The sequence below is a fragment of the Stereum hirsutum genome, assembly GCF_000264905.1.
Source record: "Stereum hirsutum FP-91666 SS1 unplaced genomic scaffold STEHIscaffold_12, whole genome shotgun sequence".
Taxonomy (NCBI): domain Eukaryota; kingdom Fungi; phylum Basidiomycota; class Agaricomycetes; order Russulales; family Stereaceae; genus Stereum; species Stereum hirsutum.
Genome location: NW_006763142.1, coordinates 1490022 through 1515266, shown reverse-complemented (window position 1 = coordinate 1515266; position 25245 = coordinate 1490022). Strand labels below are relative to the sequence as shown.

Here is a 25245-nt window from a genome sequence, read left to right as displayed (position 1 = left end):
CCCTACGGTTTCGTCAGGAAACCCCGTCATCATTCACTCACGCCATACGTTGTACTCGCATCTACTTATCTACCACACACCCACACACACAAAAATCTGTCAGACAATCCTGTAATGATCACGCACAGTTCATCATCCCATACATAACGAAAATATTCGAAACGTTCCAGCGTTGTACAGAGCAGGCGTACATGGTATAGTATGGGGGTGGCTTGAGACCAGCCCCAGTATCGCTCTCGTTCGAGCTCATCCCCAAACTCTCATTGCAGCACCGTCTAGAATCAATTTCACAGTGCATATGAGGTTACGGATCAGTAGTGTTATATAATGGAGGCCGGTCAAACGTATGAGAAGGGGAAAGATGCCACAACAGACAAATTCATAAGGTCCGCGCCATGTCAGATACTCTTCAAGTTCAGTCCAGCGGACTGATAGGAAGAAAATCTGCTCTCGTAGCATCAAGCCCCTTCACGAAGGCACGATTTTCCTCCATAGGCATGTCCACCCATGTCTTCCCGCCCATGTCTTTGACCATCTTCCTATACGACACATCTCTCTTCCCGTCCTTCCTCGTCGTAGCGAACTTCACCGACAGCCCCGCACGCACATAGGCATCCAGGTCTTCCTTCCATGTCCTAGCCAGCCCCGCGAGCTCGACGCCCTCCGCGACAAGTCTGTCCCTCCGCTGCATAAGGTCGTCAGCATACAACAGCCTCGAATATACCAAATAGCAGTCCATGCCCGGTCTCCCGTCCGGATCAGGCGTATGGAACAAGATATATATCACGCCCACATTTTGCGCGTCTGGCCGGAACTCTTCCAGTTGGGAGTGCATCGACATGTCGAGCGAGCTTTGGCGGGAGAGCGCGACGACGCGTTGGACGCGCGGATCGAAGACTGCTGCGTTTTCGGGATTCAGGAAGATATCGTAGGTCGTGTAGATTGCGCGTTTGATGCCTAGTGTCGTGCGCGTATTACCTGCCATATTCTCTGGACCGGAGTCAACCTGGGGAGCCTGAGGGACGAGTTCAAAGTAGACGATATGCTTGAAGGCATTGTACGAGCTCAAGTCAGAGTCGGAGACCGCATTTGTTGAACAGTCACTGCCAGCAGCGGAGAGAGGCCGAGAGCGAGAGATGATGTCGGCTAGGATCGCCAGTTCTACGCAGGAGACGCAAGTCTCGGCATAAGCGTCGATGAATTCTTTGATGTGCGGATATCGGCCTTGTTCGGCGATTGGGTCCGTCAGTGACCTTTGCTCAGCCTCATACAGTTTTCGGAGCCTCGCACAGTGTTTCCTACAAACAAAAACAAAATTTGGGAAAGGGTTCGTGCGTCAGAACATGCTGATCAGGGTAGGGACTGAGTGAGGGGGATTAAATAAGAACATACTTATGATCCTGCTTCCAGTGCTTCGATTGACACTCAATACTGCAATACTTGACATCATGACACCCGGAGCACATCTTATGTTGAGTTCCGTCCTCTGGAAGCTTGCGGCAGCTGTAGCATGCGGGATCGCCGAACGTGGAGTTGAATATTTTGGGCGCCGGCATATTGGGTAGAACTGAGGGCTGGAGGTGATCGCGATTCGCGATGGACTATTAGAAGAAGTGGTGGTGTGACGGGGGAGAAGAGTCAAGGGAGCGAGATGGTTGAAAGAGAAGGAGGGGCGACGTACGGGAGCCTTTATATATCATGCGGAGGCCAAAGCTAAGGAGACCTCAGACGGCACTTCATCGATCAATCGTCGATCGGAGCGGAGCGGCACTGACCCGTGTACGTTGTGCCATCAGTGTCCAGTGTCCACTTATCGATGACAGTGCCGGTGCCGATTCGGGCACTCCCATTGTTCGACTCCACATTCCAAATCTATATATGCTGCCCCTTGCAAGGCGTATCCAAAGCGAAACCACTGGAAATGATCAGTCAACATGTAACGTGCGAAGTCTAGGCATAATAGATTTTATAGCAGAGAATCCTCCGTTCAAGCTGCATGTGGTCCCACTGCCCTCCTCCGCACCTTCACCCAGAGGTTTCCTTTCATCATGACGTAGGAGTCTGTCAAATCGTTCTCATACCCTCTCGTTCCATCCCACACTTCCTTCTTTCTCTCGTCTGTGACCTCTGCGGAACACTCACCCTTCACCGCTGCGAAATCGAAGTCGAATTCCGTCAAGAGCGCGACGACGACCGTGCGCATCTCGGTGAGTGCGAGTTGCTTGCCGGCACAGTTGGTGGGTCCTATTCATTATTCATGGGCGGTTTTAGAGGAGTGTCAAGATGCTGGTATGTATAAGAAGACTAAGAATAGGAACACGAACGAACCGTAAGAAAAGGGGATGAATGCTTCTCTGTTGGTGTGCCACTTCGTATCCGATGAACCAGCGAGCCAGCGCTCGGGGATGAACGCATCAGGTTCGGGAGAGAAGTTACGTTCATCACGGTTGACTGAGGTAGCAGTCATATTAGTATCTGGTGTCGTGCACCGTGCACTTCACAATCCATAAAGGTGGCGTACCGCTATAAGTCGAGACCTGCACCGTCGTCGACGGCGGGATCCAGCTTCATTGACATATAATTGTCGTTAAATTATCAGCACGTCTTTCTTCCATGGATTTAAGCTCCATGCATGGCACTTACTTCTGGTCAGCGATTATCTTCCCCTTGCACCCAGGCGCTAACACGCGTTGGACACCGTTCGGTACGACGGGCTGCAGTCTCAGGGTCTCGTTTCTGCAAACAAAAAAATAGCAGAGGGATAGTAAGTACATCGCAGAATGGACATGGTCGACGAGTGTATATACATGACTGCGTTCAGGTAGGGCAGGACCGCCAGATCGAGTGCCTCGAGGTCCGCTTTGTCTATTTCTGCTTGGAGGAGCTTGTAGGACGATGGGTTTCGGAGGAGGTAGTAGAAGACATTGGATAGCGCCGTTGAGGTCGTGTCAGAGCCTTTCATTCACGAAGGGTTAGAAGGTTTATGAGATGAGATTAAGATCATGACGCGAGGCGAGATGAGGACACGAGAGGATACTCGGCTGACCTGCGACCATAGCGAAGCTTGCCTCTGAGACCAACGTATAATCTGGCAGAGGTCTACCCGTCTCTCCTTCTTCGTCCATCTGCACAAGAAGCGATGAGAAAACGCACTGCTCCGAAGAGAATATGCGGATAGCGTACGAGATACGAGAACAGATCACGGATCTTTGCGCCCTGCTCTTTCCTCTTCAAGACAGTGTCCGTGGCAAACTTGCGTAGCCGGCGAATCGTAGAAGATGCCGGGAGTAGACGATAGAACGATCCGATCCACGGTATTGTACCCATTATTTCTGCGACTCTGGTAATATAGTCAGGCACACTGAAGAAGATGGGTGCACAAGACAGCAGAGAATAGACGTACTGAACACCTTTAGCTGCTATCTCCATGAAATCGTGCGGATCTCTTCCTTGCTTCATAAGATCGAAAGCACCTCCGTACGCCAGATCACCCATGAAGTCAAACCTGTTGAACCCAATGAGCAGACCAAACTTCTGGACAACATCGAAACTACTCACGAGAAGAAGCTCAACCATTTCGCCAAGTCCAGATTTCCTTGTTCGTGACCAGTTCCATCATACCCTAACCTCTTCATCCTACGGCCAAGCTGATCAACGAGGCCGTTCACCCTTCTGTCCAAACTCTCCTGGTACCGCCGGATCGCAGCAGCGTTCAAGGCCTTGTCCCATATTCTTCTTCGTTGAGAGTGTTCGGAAGGATCGGATAGAGCGAGAAGACTCGGAGGTGGGGAGTTCGGTGGGATTAAGGATGTATAACCTACGTACAATTATGAGCTCAAACTGGAATCGAAGTCAGCTCGATACAGGAAGGAAAATGTCTTACGGCCTCCTTTGACGAAGTCCCTCGAGGCGAGGACGGCAGGTATAGCAGCACCGTCGGAGATGTGTATGTGGTTTGGCCCTGGTTCATGAATACGGAATGAGTTGCGCTATCTTCGATCGCGGACTCAATGACCAGAAGAAACGCACCTGTCCGCATATAGGGACCATATTTCTTGTGCAACTCATGATAATACAAATGTTGCTTGCCACCAACGCATACCCACAACGCGGCCAGCCTCGTCAGCTTGAAGAGGACGGGTCCTGGATACGTTGCGAGAGGATGAAAAGGAGAGAGACGGTAGACGGAAACAGATATGACAAGCGAAAGGAGGAACAAAGACTGCGTGTACAAGGCGGAAAGACATAGTCTAGACGGCGTCAAGTCGGAGATGCCGAGAAGCATGAGGCAAACAGGAGCCCCAGTAAGATGAAGAATGACCAAAGAGGCTCGGCGGGGCTCGAAGCGATTGAAGGCGACATGAGTAAGCTGACCCGGTATAACATTTCAGTGCTAGTTTAGATATTTAGAGAGAGATAGAAGGGGACGTACGACAGCGCACGCGATAATCAAGCCGTAGTCGTTCATCTCTGACAGCTGAGGTCTTTAGCGCGAGTGTGTGGGAAGAGAGAGGCAAAGAGGATGACGGCACCTCTCTCGCTCTTTTATACTTATACTCTGGCATGCAGGATGCTGTCATTGCCTGCTGATCACCAAGAGTCGTAAAGTTAACACTGCAGGCAAACTTCATACTGGCGCCTCCTGTAGGCGCATGTTTACTATTCGCATCGATCAATGTAACGCACGCGGCAGTACGTCTCTGTGACAGACGTTCACCTCCGCTAGCTCCGCTCTCGAATACTCTGTTCACAGGGGCAATAAAGTACCAGCACCGAGCTATCGCATGAATGCAACGATGGAGGGCTGAGGTATTCCAGACTCAGATATGCGCAATGACCGGGCTAAAGCGCAAGATGTCAGTCAATAACCGTACAGAAGTCGTCTGTAGTATGTCCACGAGGAGGATTCATATTAATGATTCGGGTGTAGAAGAGGTATAGAAGATGAGCAGAGCATGGGAACTCGGGCGAAACCCGGCGATGACCAAAGCGCCGTGGCGCAAAGTCGGCCACTACTCAAACTTAAAGCCACTGTTTCGTACCCTATCGATAAGTGTCAGTTACCACTATCAGCACCAATGCATTTTACGACAGGGAGAAGGAGAATAAGCACGCACAAAATGGCTTACGAACTGCCCACTCTTCTCTACTCCCGCATCGTCCACGACCTTCAGCACCATCTCCACTGACTCCTTCGGCTGCATCTGTTTCCCATCCCAAGATGGATATGCTCGAGTAAAGGCGTCTTTCATTTCCATAACCTTCGGGAGAACGCTACTGGGAGCTGGAGTATATGTTCAGAAAACTATTTGATAGCGGGGAGAGACTGGCCCGTGAATGGGGCAAACTTACGAGGAGCAGTAGCTGTATTCACAAGACCTGGAGATACGCTCAAAACGACGAATTTCTCGTCCTTCAAGGCTACTGAAAATTGTCATGAAACGTCAACGATGATATCAAACCAGGTCATAAGAGTAATCGAGAAGGATAAACGACATACGCGCGTACTTCACACAAACCATCTCCAGCGCACTCTTACTCACACTATACGCTACATGTCCCCCATAGCCCGTCTCCCTATTGAACCCCACATCCGCCAACCCCGAAGAGATGAATACAATCTTCTTCCCTTCTCCGCAGGGTAGGTTACTCTGCCGGAGGAGAGAGAGGAAGGCGTCCGTGGTGATGATGGGGCCGATGACGTTGGTGGTCCAGTTTCCGTTGAAGTTCTCGAGGAGGGTGGTAGTGTCGGGACTAAGCACACAGATAGAAGCCAAAAGAACGAGTGAGAAAAAGAAGCAGTCAGAAAGATAAAACTCACAATTGCACTATGTTATGGAAAGTGCGTGCAGGATCGCGATATACAGCGTTGTGGATCAGAACGTCCAGCGATCCTCCGGTGATTTTTGCGGTCTCTTCTGCGGCTGCCTGTGATTTTATCCCGTGATATGAGATTTCTAGAAGCAATGCACGAATGGAGACGTTATGTACCTTTACTGATGCAGCATCCGTGATGTCTGCCTTCAAAATGTGCAGCCTGGGGTTGTCGATAGCTTGGAGCCCGGTTGCGGACGAAGGGTCGCGTACGAGCGCAATTACGGTATGATCCCTGCGGAGAAGTTGGATAACAAATTCCAGCTAGGAAAGAGTTGAGTTGAAATCATAAGTACAGTAATCGACTCGACAGCAATTTAAGGTGAACGTACCCCCAGACCGCGAGAAGCACCAGCGACGACATAAGAAGGCATGAGGACAGTAGTTCCAAGCTCGGCAGAGTAAGTGGAGGGGATCGGACAATTGTGATTTTGTTTCAAGAATGTCGAATGTTATATATGGATTTGGAAACATCCTAGTTCTGTCTGGGTCGTAGGGCGTGATGCGAAACGCTCACTCGGAGGTTTTGAAGAGATTGGAGTTCGGGCCCCGAAAGACCGAGAAGATATCCAGCCTAAGCCCAGCCAGCGACCATTTCTGTCTCAGACGATAGCTATTGATGAGTCTGACTTAGTGAGCAGAAATTCGATGATGATGATGGAAGAGGGAAAGAAAAGAGCAAAGGACTCCGGTTGAATCTCAGTTCGGAGGGAGGGGTCACGCGAATGACGTCATCAGATGGTGCCACCCGTGGCCCATTCCACTCATCGTCCGACGTCCCACTTTCGTGCAGCTGTATCTGCAAGAGTTCTATCTGGAGGTGTGTGTCATTCCTCACCATCTACAAAGTTTGAAACACCTAACCAGTACTCCAGACCTAGTGTCTTCCAACCAAAGGAGTAGAATTTCAAGTAGTACCTCGACTCGAGTAGGTTTCTCTTGCAACCATTGACCTGGAATTCATGTATTACAACGGTCATGTATTGGAGTAAGTAAATATGCAGATGTGTGTGTAGATACGTGCGTTGTGTCGAAAATGGGAAGATGTGCAGATAGGATGTGCAGATGGGCAAATGTGCAGAGGAGATGCGAACGTCCCGAGATGATGCTGCACAACACGAAAGCGAGAGCAACATCACCAACCAGCCAAATAAGTGACGAAATGTACGAAGACAAGTAAGATGAGTAGTGGGATGGTGTAGAGGAGGAAAAATGTGGGATGGTCGACGGAATGGATAATCGAAGCTCAGATGGGTCGTCCGTATATTACGAAAGGCGAAGATAAAGTATGAGGATGAGAAGATCTAAGTAAGCCCGTCTTCAGCAGTGAAGAAGCTTCGCACTCCCCAGGAGAGAGAATTTATGCGAAGCGAGAGACAGAGAAAAGTCGCAATCAAGAGCGCGTGCCGATACATAAATGCCTACCATTCCCAACTGACGGTCCCTTAGCGCCTAAAGGCTTTCCTACCAAGAGGTCGCATCGAAGCAGCCTAGCTGAAGCTGGCAGCTTATTACGAATCGGTCTGGCTCTATGCTGTCCCCATGTCAGGTTTTAAGCCTCAGTGCGCTAGGAATTAGGTTGTGCGAGTTACATCGAGGACGAAAATCAGTTCTTCCTCGCATGCCGACTCGCCGCCCGAATTCTCTCTCCGTATGTCCAGAATAAGAATGGCCTTCAGAAATAAGTGCTACATCAGCCATCAATCCACACGATAGCCAAGAGCGAGAGGAAGGGACAGGGAGTGTGCGATCTATGGTTGAGAACAGAAGTAGTAACACATACGCAGGACATCCAATGACAGCCCCTACAATCGCCAGCACCGTATTACCCCATCCATATCCCAGAGCGTCATACATCGCGGGTGCAAATAGCGGGAAACCAAACCCGGCACAGGAACGGAGAAATGTTACCGCGGCAAGAGCTAAACAGTAGCATAGAATGTTGATGTTAGTGACGAAGATTCTGGTGGGAGGTGAAGTGTGTCGCAAGAAAGGGACAGTTCAGGAGGGACGAGTGGAAAAGAGAAGCTTACCGGAAGCAGCATGCAAAGTGAATGTATCGATCACATAGGTCTGTATGCACTGAAAGTTCAGGATCGAGCCACCACCGATAAGAGCGATACCCTAGGATATCACAGCCGTAACCACAACCCATCAGACATTGAAATAGGTCGAGAGGTACTTGAGAGCAAAGACGTACGATATCAGTCGCGATCCACGGCTGCCTCGTCTGTGCACACCATCCCGCAATCAACAATCCAATCGGCGTAATAATCGTCCCCGGAACCATAGCCGCTTCATTCCATCCATCGAACCAAAAAGGTGTCAGCACACAAATGGAGAAGCGGACAAAAGAGATTAAGAAAGAGATGCAAGAAAAGCACTCACGCAACCTAAACTCCGGCCTGCCCACACCTCCGTTCTTATTCTTCAAATAAACATATATCTTATCCATCGTTCGTGCATTCAACTGCGAAAACCCGGTAAGGCCGACTCCGAGCGCGATGTAGTTCAGTCCGCCAATGCCGACGGATTCGTGGTAGACGTTTTCGAATATGCCGGGAATGGTCGTTATTGCGACTGTTGTGGAGTTGGGCGGTGGTAAATTGGGGAGGTGAGTTGGTTCGGGGGTGGGCGGTTGAAGAGAGAGGGAGTACGTGAATATGCGGGGATAAGCAGAGCACAACGTCAGTGAGAGTCGAAGGCGAAGAAATGAAAACACGCACGATACAAAAGCCCATACTGGAATGCCATGTACACACCCAACAACTGTACGATAGGCTCAAACGCGAAGATCTTAAAAGGGCGGACGAGAGCCTTTCCGACGAAGGCTCGCCATCTATATTTCCACCACCAGTATTAGTCAAGCGTTGATTGATTTCTCGCTCAAACAATCAGAAGGTAAAGGGAAATGTAGGCAAAGAGGAAGGGATGAGTCGAAGGAAGAAGTAAACCGATACGCACTCCAACTTCCCACCCTTCTGAAACACCGTTCGTACAGTGATTCTCTCCCTCTCTTCCGGCGTAAGCGACGCCTCGATCCGCTTCGCTTTTCGTTCAAGGAGAAGAGGGGCGAATGCTATCGTACACATTCAAGGTGAAAGGCAGTCAATGCTTGTAGAAGACCACGACCAGATGGGAGGGAACCTACTTTCTTGGAGGAAGAACATTCCTAGGATCTGTACGACAGCGTCCGCTATCGTCGTCGACCAGAACTATCGCATCGTATCACGCGCCACACAAAGACGCCACACAAACCAACATGCACGTCAAACCAAAAATTTACCCTCCGTTAGCCTCTGATCGCTCAATATACAAGGGAAGTGGCAAAAAAAAACGTACCACCCATCTCCATGTACTCCTCTCCCCAATCCACGCTCCTACAATCGGACCCAACACAGGTCCTAACAACGGCGCGAGCGAATAGATCGCTATCGCCTGCCCTCTATGTTCTGGCGCGAAACAGTCGGCGATGACCGCACCACCGACCTATTTGGAATGTGGATGAGGTGTAAAAACGTCAGAAAGGGAGGACGGTAGGTTAGAGTGATAGGGGGATGTCAACCTGAGCGTTGTATACGAGTAACACGACAACTTCTGGAGAGAAAGGGGATGAACGGATGCAAAGGTACTCACAGAAAGCGGCGCACTTCCTCCCAACCCCGCCATGAACCGGAACGCGATGAGCTGGTTCTTGTTCTGTGCGAAGCCACAGCCGAGGTTCCATGCTATTCATATACGTCGTAGTGCAATGTGGTAGTTTGAGAGTTGTTGTGGTTCGTCGCGGTGTTTGTGTTGGTGAGGTGTGATGGTTTTGGTAGTGATGGGACCGGGAAACGAAGAGGATGAGAGGGTGAGAGTGAGAAAGTGTCCCACGACAAACAAAGAGGGCAATGGGAGCAGGATCAGCGATCAGACCAACAATTGATGAAAAGCCAATCATAAGGAAGTGATGGAAGAAACAGACATCTCGATGATGACGCATGATATCATGAAGTAGCATAAGAGGAGAAGGAAGAAGGGTCTAAGAAGAAGAATAGAGGGCGGGTATCTAAATCGGAGAGTTGTACTGAGAAGACGCACCGAGATAAAATATGTTCGCAGCCTGTATCACTCTTGAACGACCATATATTTCTGACAGTGGGCCTAAGAAGAGTGGTCCTACGGCTGAAGACCAAATTCAACCATAACGTTAGTATCGCCGTTCATTGTGCGCATCTGCACCTTCTCACGCCACAACACCGACCCCTTAACCACATCGTTGAAACCACCTCCACGGAGATAAATAAAATAGAAAAAGGCGAACGTACCATAAGCCAACACGAAAATCGAGATGGTCATCGCGACCATAACCGTGCTCGTTATCCCAAAGTCGTCGGCCAACTGCTGCGCGGCCGGGGACACCATAGAAGAAGAGACTGGCGAGATGAACGTGAACGCGGAGACGATGGAGACAGCGGCCCACTTGCGGCGGGTGGACCAGCTGGTTCGATTTTCAGGAGCAAAAGATCGGCCAGGTCAATGGACTGGAAAGTCAATAGACAGACAACGCACTTTTTCGGATTCATTGGATCGTTCGGTCCCTCCCAATCTACTACTATTTCGTTCACACTCCCCTTCCCACCCTCTTTCTCGTTCTCGTCTCCGGAAGTCTCCCCACTCCTCCTCTGTGTCTTCTCGTTCATTGCTCCTTCCTTCTCAATGTCCCTATTGGATAGCGACTGTGACGGAGATGGTGCTCTCGTGTCCAATCCATCTGCGGTCCTGTCCATGGTGCTAGTAATGGTGGGTGCTGCGCTTTCTCTGAATGCCTTGATTGTGGGATCATTATACTCGGTAGCGATGTCGTTGGTGTCAATAGTCTCGTCAAGTTTGTGGTCGTAAGAGTTGGCCGGCATTCACGAGTGGTCGTAACTGGTCCGAACTGAATGAACAGTCGGGTCAATTGGCAAGCAGTCTGGTGAGATAGAAGGGTGAAGGGGAGTGCGGAGGGGAATGCGGAGTGCGTCACCCCAGCATGTGCAGACACTTATAGATAGCCGCCTGTGTCAAAAAACAGACGGGAGCAACGACGAGGGAACACCTCCGGCCCCCAACTCCTCTGGATTACATATTGCCCATGACCAAAACAATTCAGCCTGGTGAACTCTCACCTCAATTGATCCAGTGACCATGAAGAGGAATCGAACCCACGCCGCAAGTATCGAGCGATACGTATCATGGCCGCATCGAACGGCCGGCGAGACGTCTGCTTTGTTATCATGTCGCCCGCTCGAGCTCTGGAAGGCACACGAAACTACAACAAAACTATACAATCCCAGTTGACCCACCCAAAGTGCTATGAATTTACGCGCCCTTGACGCAGTCATAGAGGAAATGAAGTTCTATGTAAAGCAACACGGACCTTGTGGGTTGCTCGTGGGCCCACCTCTCGACCATCATCGGACCACCCGACGTCGGTGAAACATTTCCTGTGGTCTTACAACCTTCAAAATCTCAATCCACCTTCCGAACTGAGAAGATTAGAAAGAGAGACAAGGCCACAATCGCCATGGGATTCAGTGGGATTGTCAGCTGCAAATGAGACGACAAGAGATACGAACTATCGTTCAGAAATTTCAGAGCCGCCGGTAACAAACCACGACGATGACCGAGGTGGTCCTCTTGAGGCCCGATCTGGGCTCGAGGACCAGAAATAAATAATGACGCAGCCTATCATAAGAAGCCGGGCCTTCCGTCCGGCCTCATGATCACCGGCATCATAATCAGTCCGTCGGGTGTGTGCCTACGGCCAAGACCGTCGGCAGCGTTCCGTGTTCTAATCTTATCTCACGGAAGGAAATCGGACCAGGAACTCAAAAGGCGCCCCGAGCATGGCGGCGATTGAAGACTTTGTTGAACCACAACCTCATGATCTCACAGGTTGAAGCTGGATCGTTGACGAAAGTCACAGACTTTTCGCAACCTATCCTTTGCTGAGAGGAATAATGAACTGTAAAGCGCCTAATACGACTGTCCTAGTACATGCCTCAATACCTCCTACCTGTACTGTACTTGGAGGATGCAGTGCGCCTACTACGACCATTCTCGGCCATAACCCTAGGAGTGGTCTCCTAGTCTTTTCTCTCTTGGTGCTCTCTCACTGTTGTGCACGAGAATCGCGGCCATTGAACTCTCTATGGCATCCTCTTCCACATCTGCAATGGAGCTGACGACTTTCGAGCCCGCCCCGACGTCTACAGACAGCTTGGACACCTCTCAGTCGAGAAAGACTGCAAAGAGTCGCTGGTCTGTCGGTGCGTGCTTTCCTTACGGCTCTGCCGCCTCTGTGTACACTGCTAATGAATATTCATCATAATAGTAAAGCGGCGGTTCAAAAGCGGCGCGACGAATCCAACGACGCAGGGGGCACTGGCTGTAGCTGGGACGATCCTCGCCGAGGTAGCGAGCGCAACTCAGTCTGTACCGTACATTGAGGCAGTATCTAGCATCATCTAATCTCTTCCAAAACTTCGGTCACGTTCATATATGCACCCTGGCAAAGTCTTCCCAATCCGCTATCGTTCGACCGCTCACGATATGTCCGCTTCTTGTGGAAAGCTCGGCGCCGTCGTCGCACAAGTGGGCTTTTCGAAACTGATCGACGTCGAGAGCCCAGGAAGTTTTCTAAATCATATGTGCGCCACTCAGTGTCTCTTCAGCCACGCACGTCGTTGCTACTATGTCTAATATCCTTGGCATTCTGGCTTCCAGATCTTTGCTTGCTTCACTTCACCGGAATCGCTTCCACACTCTTGCTTCCGGAAACGAAGAACAAATCGTTGAAAACGCTATCGACCAAAAAAAAAAAACAACGCTGTTGACGGGGACTATTTGTAAGTCCATTCCCTGATTGTTGTGTACGTCAATCGGCCTGATTAAATTCTTTTAGTGCCTCTGCGCAAGATAGAGCGGAGAGGTAACACCAGACGCTCCACCCTCTTCAGAGTCATTCATTTTCAGATGGATTTCTCAAGCGATCAGTGAACCTCTTTCGCACCATTTCAGTATCCCCATGTACGTTATACGATTATGGCATCGCTTGTCGCTCACAGAGTGCAAGTTGTCTAGAGAGGAGTGACTGGATTCTGAATAGGGCTCAGTAGGGCTCGGACGCGAGCTTGATTTTTCAAGGACTCAGATGCTCGTCGTCCCTGCAAACAAGTTCAGACAGGATCTGTTATTCGGTTTTTATCTAGAATTTATATCCTTTTATGAAGTCCTCTTCAGGTCGTCCTCCATACCCCCAGGAAATATGATACATGTATTTCTGTATACGCGCAATATCGCTACCTTGAGCTCCAAGGCGGGTAAGCGCGGGATTGGGCTTTGTAGTGACCTCTCTCTGCGTTACGTTTCTTCTACTCCATGCCGGAAAAAAAGAAAACTAGGCTACAAGATGGCGACGCGGGGTCATGGTTGAGGGTGGCACCGATGTTTCGACGGAGGCGCCACCCTGTCGGAAGAACCCACCACGATGCTGTTTGGTCTTGTTTGGGCCGGATCGCGTCGTGGAAATTTCCTCTGTCGATTTCCCTTGAATTTACCTCACCGTCCTCATCACTCCCCTCAAGCCCTTCAAGACCGTCGATAGCAATGGTGAGCATCTGTTTCAGAACGTTGGACGCGCAGGAAGTCCTTGGAGCCCAGCATGTGTAGTCTTGAGAGCCATATTTGATGGATGGTGAGTCCCGCCTTCAGATGACCTCCCCCCTTCCTATGGCGCACTGACTTTGTCTTTAGGCTACGTACACACGAGCATGACTTTTGTCTTGTCTCATTCGCTATGCTGAGTCCTTCGGGACGATGAAGCGTTATATAGCACATATGCTGGGCTCGGTCTGCTTGCAGATCGAGCGTTAGAGCTCCGAGGCGAAATACTTCCTGCGCGGTCTATCTCACTTCACGGTGGATAGTCGTGACTGATTGTTTTCTCAACCTCGTCTCAATGACCAGCCTCCCAAGTCCAAGGCCGGAACCGGTAAGAAGCCCGCCGCTGCGCCCTTCGGTGCCAGCAAGACCACCAAGGCTGCGAAGAACCCTCTCTTCGAGTCTCGTCCCAAAAACTTCGGTATCGGTGAGTGACTCGATTTGACTCTCTTTGTCTTTGGTTGTGGACGTACTGAACGTGTGGTATTGCTATGTCGTAGGCCAGGACATCAGGCCCAAGACCGACCTGACCCGCTTCGTGAAGTGGCCTGAATACGTCCGCCTCCAGCGCCAGAAGGTCATCCTCTCCCAGCGCCTGAAGGTTCCCCCCGCCATCGCCCAGTTCTCTCACACTCTCGACAAGAACACCGCCACCCAGCTCTTCAAGCTCCTCAACAAGTACCGCCCCGAGACTAAGCAGGAGAAGAAGGCTCGTCTTGACGCTGCTGCCAAGGACGCTGCTGAGGGCAAGGAGGCCCAGAAGGTACGTCCTCTGCGTCCTACTTAATCTCCGTCGATGCCCATTCCAATCCGTGTTTGGACATATAGGACAAGAAGCCCCTTTTCGCCAAGTACGGTCTCAACCACTGTGTTGCCCTCGTCGAGGCCAAGAAGGCTGCTCTCGTCGTCATCGCCCACGATGTTGACCCCATCGAGCTCGTCATCTTCCTCCCCGCTCTCTGCCGCAAGATGGGTGTCCCCTACGTCATCGTCAAGGGTAAGGCCCGTCTCGGCACAGTCGTCCACAAGAAGACTGCCGCCGTCCTCACCATCCAGGAGGTCAAGTCGGAGGATGAGCGCGAGCTCGCCACCCTCGTCTCTGCCGCCAAGGCTAACTTGTATGTTCTCTGTCGTCCTTCTCTCATCTCGTTCGTGGTGCTCACTTCTACTCCTCCTCTGTAGCTCCGACAAGTACGAGGAGTCCCGCAGGCAGTGGGGTGGAGGTCTTCGTGGCAACAAGTCCAAGGAGATGCTCCGCAAGCGTGCCAAGGCCTCTGGCCAGAGCATCACCGCCGCCTCCGTCGGCAAGCTCTAAGCGTCTTTTGCTCTTGTCACCGGGCGTTTGGTCGATGGTTCGGTTGGTCGAGGGAGATGAGGGCGGAGTCGTGCCAAAAGACGTCTTCGTGCGTCGTTTTGTTGTCCACCATAGTCATGTTCTACCTAGGCCCTATCTTTATGCGCGCCTATGCTCTCCTTCCACTATGTTATCTCTGCGCGAGGATGCGCTTGCTCTCAATTTGTCCGCCGATGTATCAATACCTTGAGGACTGGAACGTCCGTGTATGATTAGGGATCCTCGATCGTCTGCATCATTTATGCGAAATTTCTAGAGTGCGCTTGTGAGATACGCTGGCCGATGCTTGAGTTGTGCTTCGTCCCACGCAATGCCGACGGGAATGAGGGACGTATCCGGCGAGCATGGCGACCTAAGTCCGGATCTCATCTCGAGTTCACTGGCGCCCGTGGCTGTATCAACGCCACACTGGTCTTGGGTTCTTCGTCCGAACCACCACGATACTTCTGTTCTTCGGTGATGTACTCCCTAGGTTCTTCGTCGTCACTTACGGTTGTTGGCTCTCATGCGACTTCGGGCCAAGATCAAGATTCTCCGAGCAGTAAACTAAGCGTGAAGTCGTCGAATGTGACGTTACGACCCTCCGAGTCGCACCGAATGGTGTACGAATTCAGAGAGAAGACGTACAACGAGAAGGAACATACTGGTTCCGTCGATACAAGGCTCCAATCCTATGAAGCGCAGGCTCAGGATTCTCACACAAGCGTACGGTTACCTCTCCGTGTACGATTGGCGAATCGTATGTTTCTTTCTCCTGCTCATCCACCTCACTTCAAGCATCTCCTAAACTGACATCCTCATCCCGACCCGTCCATACGCGTACTCTGCATTCGCAGGTGCATGGCGCTCTGGATATTCCTCGAGTAGCCCTACCGACGCTGCGCTAGAACGCCTAACTATCGCCGCTCTAACTCTGCACGAACTCTCGAAGACGCCAATATCGCGGAAGGTGGTGGACGTGGCGTATGTGGGGAGGACGATAGAGTTGTTAGATGATCTTGTCGGTGTGCATGAGGTGCATTTACGAGTTTATTGGGAGGATGAAGAGGGAAACTAATTCTGCTTGAGTGTCAAGGATATTAATTCGTTGAAGTCGAGGAGGGAAGGGATGGTTCGCCGGATGGTGGAGTCGCGAGGTGTGCTTAGCGCTATAGCGGAGAAGTTGTCTTCATACCGCGGACGATACCCTGAACTTTCGGAAACGGAGGATACTATGGTACAGGGCTTTGAGATGCTTGAGCGGTACGGTCCTTTCCTTCTCTCACTTCCTTTGCCTAGTCAACCTCTTCACCCCGACGATCAAGCACTGAGGCACAAGCCAACGTTTCCTTCATTCATAGCGCCTTCGAAGAAACAATTGAATACCTGGCACGTTGCATTCCGCAAAGTTATACGGACGAGATCGGGATGCTCTTCTTCGCCCGTAAACTGTTCACAGGCGAAATCGAAAGGTGTGAAGAGCGCTGGGGGAGTGTTTGTATTAAGTTTCAGGTGAGTTTTCCGTGAGGAATACATTGAGCCATGGAGATACAAATGTTGATGTTTGTCACGGCGTTTCGTAGTCTGCGCTCAGATATTTAGGTGATGAGACGCGGGTATCGTAGCTGCAAGGTATCAAGGTATGGACGATTGTGACCAGTAACGTTCAGTCCAGTTCTTGAATATAGGCTAGCGACATACACAACTAGACCAGGTCAACGAGGTGACGGAAGATGTGAGAGGTCCGATCATATCGGTAGGAATGTCGGTGACGATCCGTATCGATGTGTTTCATTGTCATGATTTTGATTCAGCGCAGTCTCCATTCGTTGACAAGGCGCAGAGTTTTGATCTCTTCTCTGTGGTCCGCAAATGTCTACCTCATAAGTCTTCGTGATACGAGTGCATAAGCAAGAACACCCTTTACGCTGGTCATGACAAGACCGAAATGGCCATCGAGCAGACAAGGAAAGCCGTCTTTCCATATCTCGTTTTTCTCTCCCGGCACCGAAATCAGCATGTAAATCAAAGATGACTGTGCGACTCTCCAGGTCCGATGATGTGCTCTTATGATGATCTACACACGTTTTCTCAGAATATGTTCACTGGCTTGTCCACTCAGGAAATCAAGTTCAGCCATGACTGCCATCCAAGTACAGTACCTCGCTGATCTATTCGATGGTGCTTCTTGGGGATGGGCACTGCTTTTCACGACAATGAGCTAGGCTATTTCTTAAGTGGAGTTCATCTGATCGTGACTTACAAGGCTCTGCGCTCGCTGGACGATCCCTAGTATCGCTGGACGATCTCTAGCACCCCCACATCTCTTCGTATTCGTCAGGCTCAATGTCTCTGGAGACTGACCTGCTCGCCTCTGTCGTGATCGTTGTATGTCAGTCTCTAGTTTACGGTACGCTACTTCTTCCTCGGTCTTCTAGGACCATGTTTTTCTTGTCTTACTAAATTTTGACTTGTAGGCATTTTTTTCGTCCTGATACCTCTCTCAACAGCCTCTCTTATGTGAGTCAACTCGTACGGGCCTCTTGGCGTGCTGTCGTCGACTGAAATTGTTGAACTAGCAAGCGCGGTATTGGAAGTCGGGCCAACCAGATCATGCTGGCCATCATCTGGATTATGTTCGCCCTTTCAACTGCTCATTGGGCCATTTCCCTCGCTTTCCTGGTCACGAAAGTCAAAACACAGGCGATAGTTGAAGGTCTTCCTCGTGTGAGATCAGATAATATGAACGCGGTAGTGACTATTAATGTGCGTGAAGACTCCATAAATTTACCAAACCTCAAAGATTCACCCTTGAATAGTTCGGAGTCGCAGATGGCGTGGTCGTTTGGAGGGTCTGGGTGCTGTGCAAAAACGAGTACAAGAAGGCACTCATAGGCTCCTTGGTGCTACTAGGGTTGACAATAGGTATGCCTCCATTTTAGACAACGTATCATGACAGGCTGTGTATTGGCTCAATATTCATCTTCAGCCTTCATAATCGCCACAATCGCCTTGAGGGGAGTCATTTCTACGACCACACCAATTGGAGGTCATGCTCGCCCAGCTATCCATAATGCTCTCGGTGTGATCGAGATAGTGCCCATCGTCCTTTCCTTGATTACGAACGTTTTGTCTACGGTCATTGTGGGGTTGTACGTCTGGTACGTGGACGCTTTTGTCATTGTTAAGGACGGCTTTCCAAAGTTTGAGATACTGGCGGGCAGGAAATACCGGCGATTCCTTCAGGAGAACCTGTCGGGGAACAAGACTACGAGAGTCGAACGTATTTTGGTGCTACTCTTCGAATCCGGCCTATTATATGCTCTATACCTGGTGAGCATTGAGGCTCTTTCTTACTTTCAAAACCGGCCTGATCCTGTTTAGATACTTTCCATCATAGGCTCGAACCTCCGAGTATCCATCGGGACCATTGGCGACGTAACGAACAGCGTACTCGCCCTCATTTCTGCAAGTCTTCATCTCGTTACTAACACACACACGAAGCGCGATTCTGATCTACATACGCAGGGCATATATCCCACCATCATCATCACTCTCATCAGCATCCAAGGAACAGTACACACCTCAACATTCTCCGTCTCATCGACCCGGACCCAAAATGCAGGACCTGTCAACGTGGGAATTCGCGATAGACAGCTCGCCTCCGTACAATTTGGGCAAAATCCTGCACTATTCACGCACAATACCATCGAGGATGACCAGGATCGGTGGATGGCACGACGAATGACGAGCAGTCCAACGTCGATAGTGTTTTCGGACTTGCAGGTCAAAACAGTGGAGTTGGTCCGTAGGGGCTGGGACGGGCCTTGGTTCGACAAGAGCGAGTACCGAAGCTGGGTGTGATGAGTGTCATGCATTAAATGATGAAGATCGAGTGGAGAGGCTTGTCGAAGAGGCCGAGGGCGACGATACGGAAGTTGTCACCATTGAGAAGCAGCCGAAATCCTTTTTGTACATCTGACTAGTACGCAATGACATGCCGTCTTGGAAGATCATCATCGTCCGAGTTGATCACGATGGAAATGATATACGATAGCTGCCGTGGTCAATCTCAAAGAGTATCCAGCCCCTCATTCAGCAATCGGCCATTCGAAAATGCTGGAGAACGCAGCGACTAGGCTGAAAGTACTTTGGTGCAGATAGGTTACAAGTACAGACAAAGCAACGATAGTAAAGAGACTTAGCAATACACGATACGGAAAATATCCAGCGAAATGGTGGCTCCAGGCTCATAGCCGTGATTTATGAGACGTCGAGTCTGTAGAATAACACGTATCAGCAGCGCCTCGTAACGGGGAGAGCTGGTGAGACTGACCTTGGGGTAGCCCTAGTAACGTGTACATGGTCGTGGTCAAGCACAACAGGAGAGGATCCATTGGTGAGTTCGCATCCATGACGGAGGAATAGGAAGACGTACGAGACTAAAGCATGCTGAGCACCCAGACTGATATCGACCGCCCTGAATTTTTCTAGAACCGCATTCTTCACTCGAACGGGTGTCTTGACCTCCATCGCCGCTGCGGTGTCACCAAGGCCAAGTTGGCAAGAATTACCCTCACCCCAAGCATAGAGATGCCCATGGACATCAACAGCCAGATTACACCTTCCCGAGGAAGCGATCTTCGTAATCTTCACCGGATGCAGTTCGTCTGATACGGGAGGAAATGTCAAGCAGGCAGGCTCGTCGATGAATGCCTTTATACTGGGAACCTCTTCCATAGCGGCCTCGAAACCCGATTCGGCCTGGATAGAGTCACGACGAGCCGTCAATTCCTCAATCCGTCCCAAAGCTTGTACCATGCGAGGATGGTCGTCCGCAAGCCCAATACGCGGACTCTGAGGATCGACGAGACCACAGCCCCAGACCTGTCCATTATCGAAGAGGAAAAGAGTATGATCGCTTCCGCCCTCAATTTGTATGACCTTGGAACCGCCGTGCCTTTCGGAAGCCAATGCATCAACGATTGTCGGAGTAGAAATCACGGATTCTTCACCACCGCGTTGATCGCTAATTCCGGTCTGTCTGAGATTATTGGCTCCCCAAGCAAAAACGACGCCTTGGTGGTCCACAGCGAAACTCGTGCAGGAACTAGCCCCGACGGCGACGATATTGCGCAGATGAAGCGCCTCGGGAACGTAGGCTCGGTCTACTTTGCGATTCCGGGACAGAACTTTGCGACCAAGTTGGAATTCTCTGTTCGAGCCCCAAGTGTAAACGTGTCCGGACGTCGTCAGTGCAAGGACGTGATTGGAGCCGCAGGCGACGTTCGAAATCTCGGTCTTCTTGGGAAAGGCGGGAGTGGGAGTTGGATAGGGTGCACTAGACTTGATGCCGTCGAAGCCGGTCGTTCCCTCGTTCATCTACGAAATTAATGAGTGTGATGTTCCCCGAGGATTTTCATGGCAGATAACCGACCTTGAACATCCCCCATTGACGAAGCTGACCCTCCGCGTCGAGTGCGAGGGCAAGGCAATCCGTTGACGCAACGCGCACGGGCTTAAAATCGTCGAAGTGTTGAACGAGTTCAGGGGTAGCCTCATCGTCGTCTACCTCTCGGCCGAGGGAGAGCTCATCGTTCGAGCCGAAGGACCATACCTGTTACGATCGCGTCGGGTTCAGCGCCACATCACTACTCCTATGCGGATACGAGGTTCGAGAAAAGGGATTCTTACTCGTCCAATAAAATCAACCACCAATGAAAACATTGCTCCAGCGGCGATACCAACAATGCCTTTTCCTCCCATGGCGGCCTGTTCGACTTTGAAGAGGCCATCAATCAACGGGTTCAACTTCGTCTTGGGGGCTTCGACGACATCGTCACCCATGCCCAATTGGACACCTTCTCCTTGAACGAGAAGCGTACAATATGCGTTCGCAGCGTCATCATTGACAGCATTGGGTGCCGGAAGAGGGTTCAAACGGCCATCGGCTCCCATTTCCACGATCCTGAGCTTCTTTCTGCGACCTCGAGAGCCTGGAAAGACAGCAGGTTCGGTATTGCCCACTGGGACCTTTCGCTTACGAGTAGAAACAGGTTGAGAGACTAGAGGAGCTACAATTGAATGAGCTCTCTTCATTTGGTGCAACGTATGGTGAAGAAAAGTGTGTTGAGGACAGACCTAGAGTCGGCTCGTCAAACGTTAACAGCGTGGCCGTTGAATCTTCCTGGGTTAGGAGTGGCGCTGGCCGTGGTCGTTTTGAGGATCGTGTGGAAGCCATTGTCTTCGTCGGTGTCATATATGTGATGTGTTCCAAGCAACAGTGAGAATGAAACTCAAGTTCGGAATGAGGAGGGTTCAAGGTTAGGTAGAAGCTGAAGAGAAACAACGTTCGAAACCAAACAGCACCCGCGACACGGACCCGGTGTCATCGGACTTTGAATCTGCGGATGTATCCGATGAGTGTAAGTTATGTGGCGTCTCAAGGTGGCGTTGGTGCCAGGAGGTCGTCGACGTCCGGTCTTGTACAACTCTATACCGGCTTATGCTGCACGACAGTTTGATTCGCTACGTATTGTTGGAGAGTTTGAGTAGTTTGATATTTTTTATACCTGGGAGACAGCATTACAGTAGACAGAGCATTCACTGGCGATGGAACGTAACGGACATGGCGTAACTACGGGTAACAACAACAGGAGATTCCGCGTACAAGAAAGTACAACAATCATCGATAACGACCCACAAAACGAGAGCAAAAAAAAAAAAAACAGAAAGAATCCAAACACGATCGTCCAGGAAAGGTCTACAGCTGGTTCAAATCCGCCCTCAGATTATCCCTAGCCTCCTGAATCCTCCTCTGCATCGCATCCGTCAACTCTCCTCTTGCCTCTCCCCTCCCACCTCTCATCGACATCCCCATCGGTGCATTCCCATCCCTTCCCACACCTGCCTGAATTTTAATCCTCGTCACCTTCTGGCCCTTCCCGTCCTCATCCATATCACCCTCGCCATCCATCCCACTGACAACATACTCGCTCTCTCCCTCTCCAACAACCCCACTATCCTTACCATCTCCCTCTCCATCCGTCTCCCCGTCTCTTTCTACATCCCTATTTCTCGCGTTTTTTGGCAGTTGGAACGTAGCGGTAGCGATGACATCTTGGATTGGGTAATCGTCGAGGGCTTCGCCGGTATCGGTGATGATTTGGCGTGAGAGTTCGACTTGGATAGTTGTGGCACGACGGTGAGTGGACATTTCGACGGATTGGGACCATGAATTTGTTGGTGCACGACCGGTGACAAGATCTCGGACGGCACGAGAAAATGAAGGACTGGAGTTGAACGTGATGGGTGAGTCATGTATGCAGCGAGAAGGAGACGAGAATGTTAGATCGAATACGACCGACATAAAGGCATGGATTGGGAGAAGAGACTCACTCGACGAAGATGGAGACGAGAGCATAGAAGAGTGGCAGTGCACCGTAGAAGAACTGAGACATGCACCAGATGATGAAAGTAGACTCGGACTCGATACCGCCAGTGCCCGAGATCGCGAAGTTAGCAGCCGCAGATATGCAATTGTTGACGACTACATTACAGCCCCCTTAAGACTCGTGCATGACCAAAATGGGTATAGAGAGATAGGACGTACTCAAGATGAAAGGATACAGCGTGATCCTCCATGACAACGCCCTCACAATTGCGCCACTGCTACTTCCGGTCCCGCCCGTCAAGCTGAACTTCCTATCCCGTCTATACGCATAGCGAGCCAGGTGAACGATGACGACGAGGGTGGAAAATGTTGCGATGACCATGCTAGTGATGAGCCAGGCATAGAAAGATCCTACTTCCCAGGAATTACGTTCTCTGATATCTGTGATGGAGATCCAACAGATGAGGGAGAGAGGATCCCAGCCCCAGACGTCCTTGACGGCTAGAGGCGCGAAGTGAGAATTAAATACACAATCAAACAGAACGGAGTATAAGAGGGAGTACCTCCTGGGATAGCGGTGGCAACTGCGGCGAGGAAAGAGCCGATGAGATAGTATCGCATCCAGCCTTCTGTTCGAATACCGTGTACGAGGGCGAGTTGAAGGTTGACAGGGATGAGCATGACGACGAAGTCAATAAAATTGCCTGAAAATCGAAGACCAGTTGAGCCGATTGTTCAGTATGATAATCACTGGTGCTACTTACTTGCAAAGAGAGTGAAAATAATCACGACGTTACACCACGGCGTGGGGCCCGTAATCAACACTTCTCCTCTTCAGACGATGCAAACCCTCGCAGTCAGCCCAAGCACTATCTGTCGTTCCAAAAGAGGACTCACAGGAACGTCGCGTTGTATATCAAACTCATCACCTGGACCCACAGAAGCATCTGCAAGCTCTGCCTCTGCAACGACTTCCTCGACACTGGCCTCAACCATATCAAGAACGCAAGCGCCAGAACAACCAGAGATCCTATCAATGCAGCAATTGTCGGTGCGATGGATACCCAGAGGACGATCTTGGCACGTTCGGCTGTGTAGACAAAATCGCGCGCCAGGATCTGCGCTGGCTGTATCCTTGAGGAGTACATGTCGACAAAGATTTGGCGGCAAAGCCAGTCGCTTGTGCTCAGCAAGTCCGCGGATGACTCAAACGAGTGTAGAGAAGCGAAAGAGGATGATCACACAGAGGTGAGGATTGAACAGATGGTCGCGGTGAGACGGTGGTGGGTGTTACCCAAGAGAGGCACGTAAAATCTCGAGGGGGGTGTATCATTTGAAGGACGACAGTGCGATTTGATATGACTCTACAACTAGAAGCTTTTAGGCATCCGAAACCGACTAACCCATTTCAAGCTCTGAACCCTCCTTTTTCTGAAAATCCATGCCGATCGGAGCTGAGATATTTAGGAGCGGGTTTGCTTGGATCCAAGGGAAGTCGCGGGAAAGTCCCGGATTGACCTTAGGAGAGGCTGGTCGAACGACAGGGTCGATCAGGCCGGATAGGAGGAGGACGAAGAGGGACAGTGGATGGCTCGGGAAAGAATTCCTTGTCGAGGAATAGCCTAATTAGACGGATAGATGGCTACAGCAGATAACGCATAAGTAGTCACTTAACGAACGTGTCTCGTCGAAATCAACATCTTCCCAAAGGAACAAACGACTCAGAAATTACCAGCTCTGAGAACGGCTTACCAGAGTCACTCCTATCCCGCAGTTTGATCGGAGTCAACTATGTCGGGAACAAGTCTGTCTAAATAACCGCAAACTTGCCAAACGAGCACCAGAGGTTACACCCATACGACGCAAATACGACGAGTAACATGATACTGGAAGAGCAAGGACGGACGGCGGCATCAGAACCGGGACAATGGGCTACAACTTCGGGACCAAAGCTCTAAATACCGATCGGCCCAATCAGGCACTGGCAGAGTTTGACGGCTACCGCCGGCGTAAGGCCCTCAGCCACGCGTGCGGTTTGTTACGGATGTGACTCAGGTGGGCAGACTGAGGGGGCCTGCTCTGCACCAGTTCCTGGGACGTTGAGGACGGCAGAAATGAATATTTGTGTGTAGATCTGGCTCTCTATTACATGGGATGCACAATTCGGAATGTAGAGGCTCAGAACCTCACCGAACTTGAAATCTTCGAGTGGAGGCGGATAAGCCTCAGTAACCAAACCGTATGGTAGACATATGCCCCTGGACCTCGGGAGCTATCTAGTACCATGAAGCCACACAGCAAACCGCACAGATGTGTACCTGGAACCATTTCATTGTGTCCAAGACTTGTCCTCGCCAAGGTCGGCGTCGGGCGAGAAGTCAGCAATACTATTTAGAGACATGCGGTCTTCCATCTATACATGACACCTCCCATCAATACAACAACGCAGTGTACCATATCTACAATACGAATACTAGACATCCCGCCGCGGCAAATGAGACGTCAAGTTTGAGTTGAGCGTACACTCTCCTTGCTCTTCACCCAGTGCACAATCCGTGGACCAATGGGCTCTCACGCTGTCGCCACGGTTTCACTAGAAATCTGTGCAAACTCGGAGAGGAACTTTTCTTGGACCTCGACAACCGTTCTGACATGGTCCGCTGATAGAGACTCGTTCCTGGAATGTCGATACCTTCTGTCAGCAAATATAATCCCAAGAAAGACTCAAGAATATGATCCGGGAAGTGAAATGAGCTAGGACACGGATTTGCGAATGGACGAGAAGATACTCGAATTGTAGGTCGATGCCAATTTTGAGGAGACAGGACGGATGTGGTGATGGTATGAAGGGTGGAGGTAGTAACGTGGTGCATACCTTGACAGGGCGAGGCTTTGAGCTGTACGCACTAGGTTCTTGACCGTGCGGCCTGTAGGTGGTGTAATTACCGGGCCGGGG

The 25245-nt window shown here is 50.7% G+C and overlaps 9 protein-coding genes across 9 annotated transcripts in view; 2 read left to right on the top strand and 7 right to left on the bottom strand.

The window, feature by feature from the left end:
• Positions 1-1883: 1883 nt before the first annotated feature.
• STEHIDRAFT_83102 (cytochrome P450) lies at positions 1884-4491 on the bottom strand. Its single transcript, XM_007306787.1, has 12 exons — positions 4433-4491; positions 4030-4369; positions 3884-3961; positions 3559-3817; positions 3404-3505; positions 3184-3340; positions 3047-3125; positions 2808-2955; positions 2644-2736; positions 2522-2565; positions 2329-2451; positions 1884-2244 (listed from the first exon to the last, which is right to left on the bottom strand). The coding sequence occupies exons 1-12, from the start codon at positions 4466-4468 to the stop codon at positions 1988-1990; spliced, it is 1716 nt and encodes a 571-aa protein (XP_007306849.1). The 5' UTR covers positions 4469-4491; the 3' UTR covers positions 1884-1987.
• Positions 4492-5305: 814 nt separating this feature from the next.
• Positions 5306-6248, bottom strand: STEHIDRAFT_62622 (NAD-P-binding protein; the record flags this gene model as incomplete). The annotated part of the gene is made up of 5 exons (XM_007306759.1): positions 5306-5424; positions 5501-5754; positions 5822-5928; positions 5992-6138; positions 6207-6248. 5 exons carry the CDS (start codon positions 6246-6248, stop codon positions 5306-5308), a joined length of 669 nt encoding a protein of 222 aa, XP_007306821.1.
• Positions 6249-7480: 1232 nt separating this feature from the next.
• On the bottom strand, positions 7481-10559 carry STEHIDRAFT_62165 (MFS polyamine transporter; the record flags this gene model as incomplete). Its single annotated transcript, XM_007306720.1, has 13 exons — positions 7481-7547; positions 7658-7796; positions 7908-7998; positions 8075-8169; positions 8263-8454; positions 8601-8713; positions 8839-8953; positions 9026-9089; positions 9217-9363; positions 9511-9602; positions 9958-10041; positions 10185-10357; positions 10429-10559. The coding sequence occupies 13 exons, from the start codon at positions 10557-10559 to the stop codon at positions 7481-7483; spliced, it is 1503 nt and encodes a 500-aa protein (XP_007306782.1).
• A 283-nt stretch (positions 10560-10842) lies between these two features.
• STEHIDRAFT_123614 (uncharacterized protein) lies at positions 10843-11276 on the bottom strand. The gene has a single exon (XM_007307119.1). The coding sequence runs from the start codon at positions 11241-11243 to the stop codon at positions 10923-10925; it is 321 nt and encodes a 106-aa protein (XP_007307181.1). The 5' UTR covers positions 11244-11276; the 3' UTR covers positions 10843-10922.
• A 2052-nt stretch (positions 11277-13328) lies between these two features.
• Positions 13329-14878, top strand: STEHIDRAFT_133126 (ribosomal protein L4; the record flags this gene model as incomplete). Its single annotated transcript, XM_007307118.1, has 5 exons — positions 13329-13331; positions 13870-13990; positions 14064-14326; positions 14392-14681; positions 14746-14878. The coding sequence occupies 5 exons, from the start codon at positions 13329-13331 to the stop codon at positions 14876-14878; spliced, it is 810 nt and encodes a 269-aa protein (XP_007307180.1).
• A 498-nt stretch (positions 14879-15376) lies between these two features.
• STEHIDRAFT_170490 (uncharacterized protein) lies at positions 15377-18760 on the top strand (the record flags this gene model as incomplete). The annotated part of the gene is made up of 10 exons (XM_007307117.1): positions 15377-15656; positions 15754-15932; positions 15993-16159; positions 16258-16408; positions 17294-17306; positions 17374-17416; positions 17476-17662; positions 17716-17821; positions 17886-18229; positions 18281-18760. The coding sequence occupies 10 exons, from the start codon at positions 15377-15379 to the stop codon at positions 18758-18760; spliced, it is 1950 nt and encodes a 649-aa protein (XP_007307179.1).
• A 253-nt stretch (positions 18761-19013) lies between these two features.
• Positions 19014-21099, bottom strand: STEHIDRAFT_83092 (RCC1/BLIP-II). Its single transcript, XM_007306786.1, has 6 exons — positions 21038-21099; positions 20591-20970; positions 20334-20513; positions 19335-20278; positions 19233-19244; positions 19014-19175 (listed from the first exon to the last, which is right to left on the bottom strand). The coding sequence occupies exons 2-6, from the start codon at positions 20852-20854 to the stop codon at positions 19160-19162; spliced, it is 1416 nt and encodes a 471-aa protein (XP_007306848.1). The 5' UTR covers positions 20855-20970; positions 21038-21099; the 3' UTR covers positions 19014-19159.
• A 361-nt stretch (positions 21100-21460) lies between these two features.
• On the bottom strand, positions 21461-23552 carry STEHIDRAFT_123610 (uncharacterized protein). The gene is made up of 6 exons (XM_007307116.1): positions 23187-23552; positions 23054-23121; positions 22853-22993; positions 22509-22790; positions 22295-22445; positions 21461-22188 (listed from the first exon to the last, which is right to left on the bottom strand). Exons 1-6 carry the CDS (start codon positions 23435-23437, stop codon positions 21660-21662), a joined length of 1422 nt encoding a protein of 473 aa, XP_007307178.1. The 5' UTR covers positions 23438-23552; the 3' UTR covers positions 21461-21659.
• Positions 23553-24731: 1179 nt separating this feature from the next.
• The window catches only part of STEHIDRAFT_83090 (P-loop containing nucleoside triphosphate hydrolase protein), a 3587-nt gene continuing 3073 nt past the window's right edge, over positions 24732-25245 (bottom strand). The window contains exons 14-15 of the mRNA XM_007306785.1: positions 25165-25216; positions 24732-24966 (exon numbers count right to left, since the gene is read on the bottom strand). Coding sequence (XP_007306847.1) covers positions 24861-24966; positions 25165-25216 — 158 coding nt within the window. The 3' untranslated portion in view covers positions 24732-24860. The remainder of the gene's footprint in view (positions 24967-25164; positions 25217-25245) is intronic.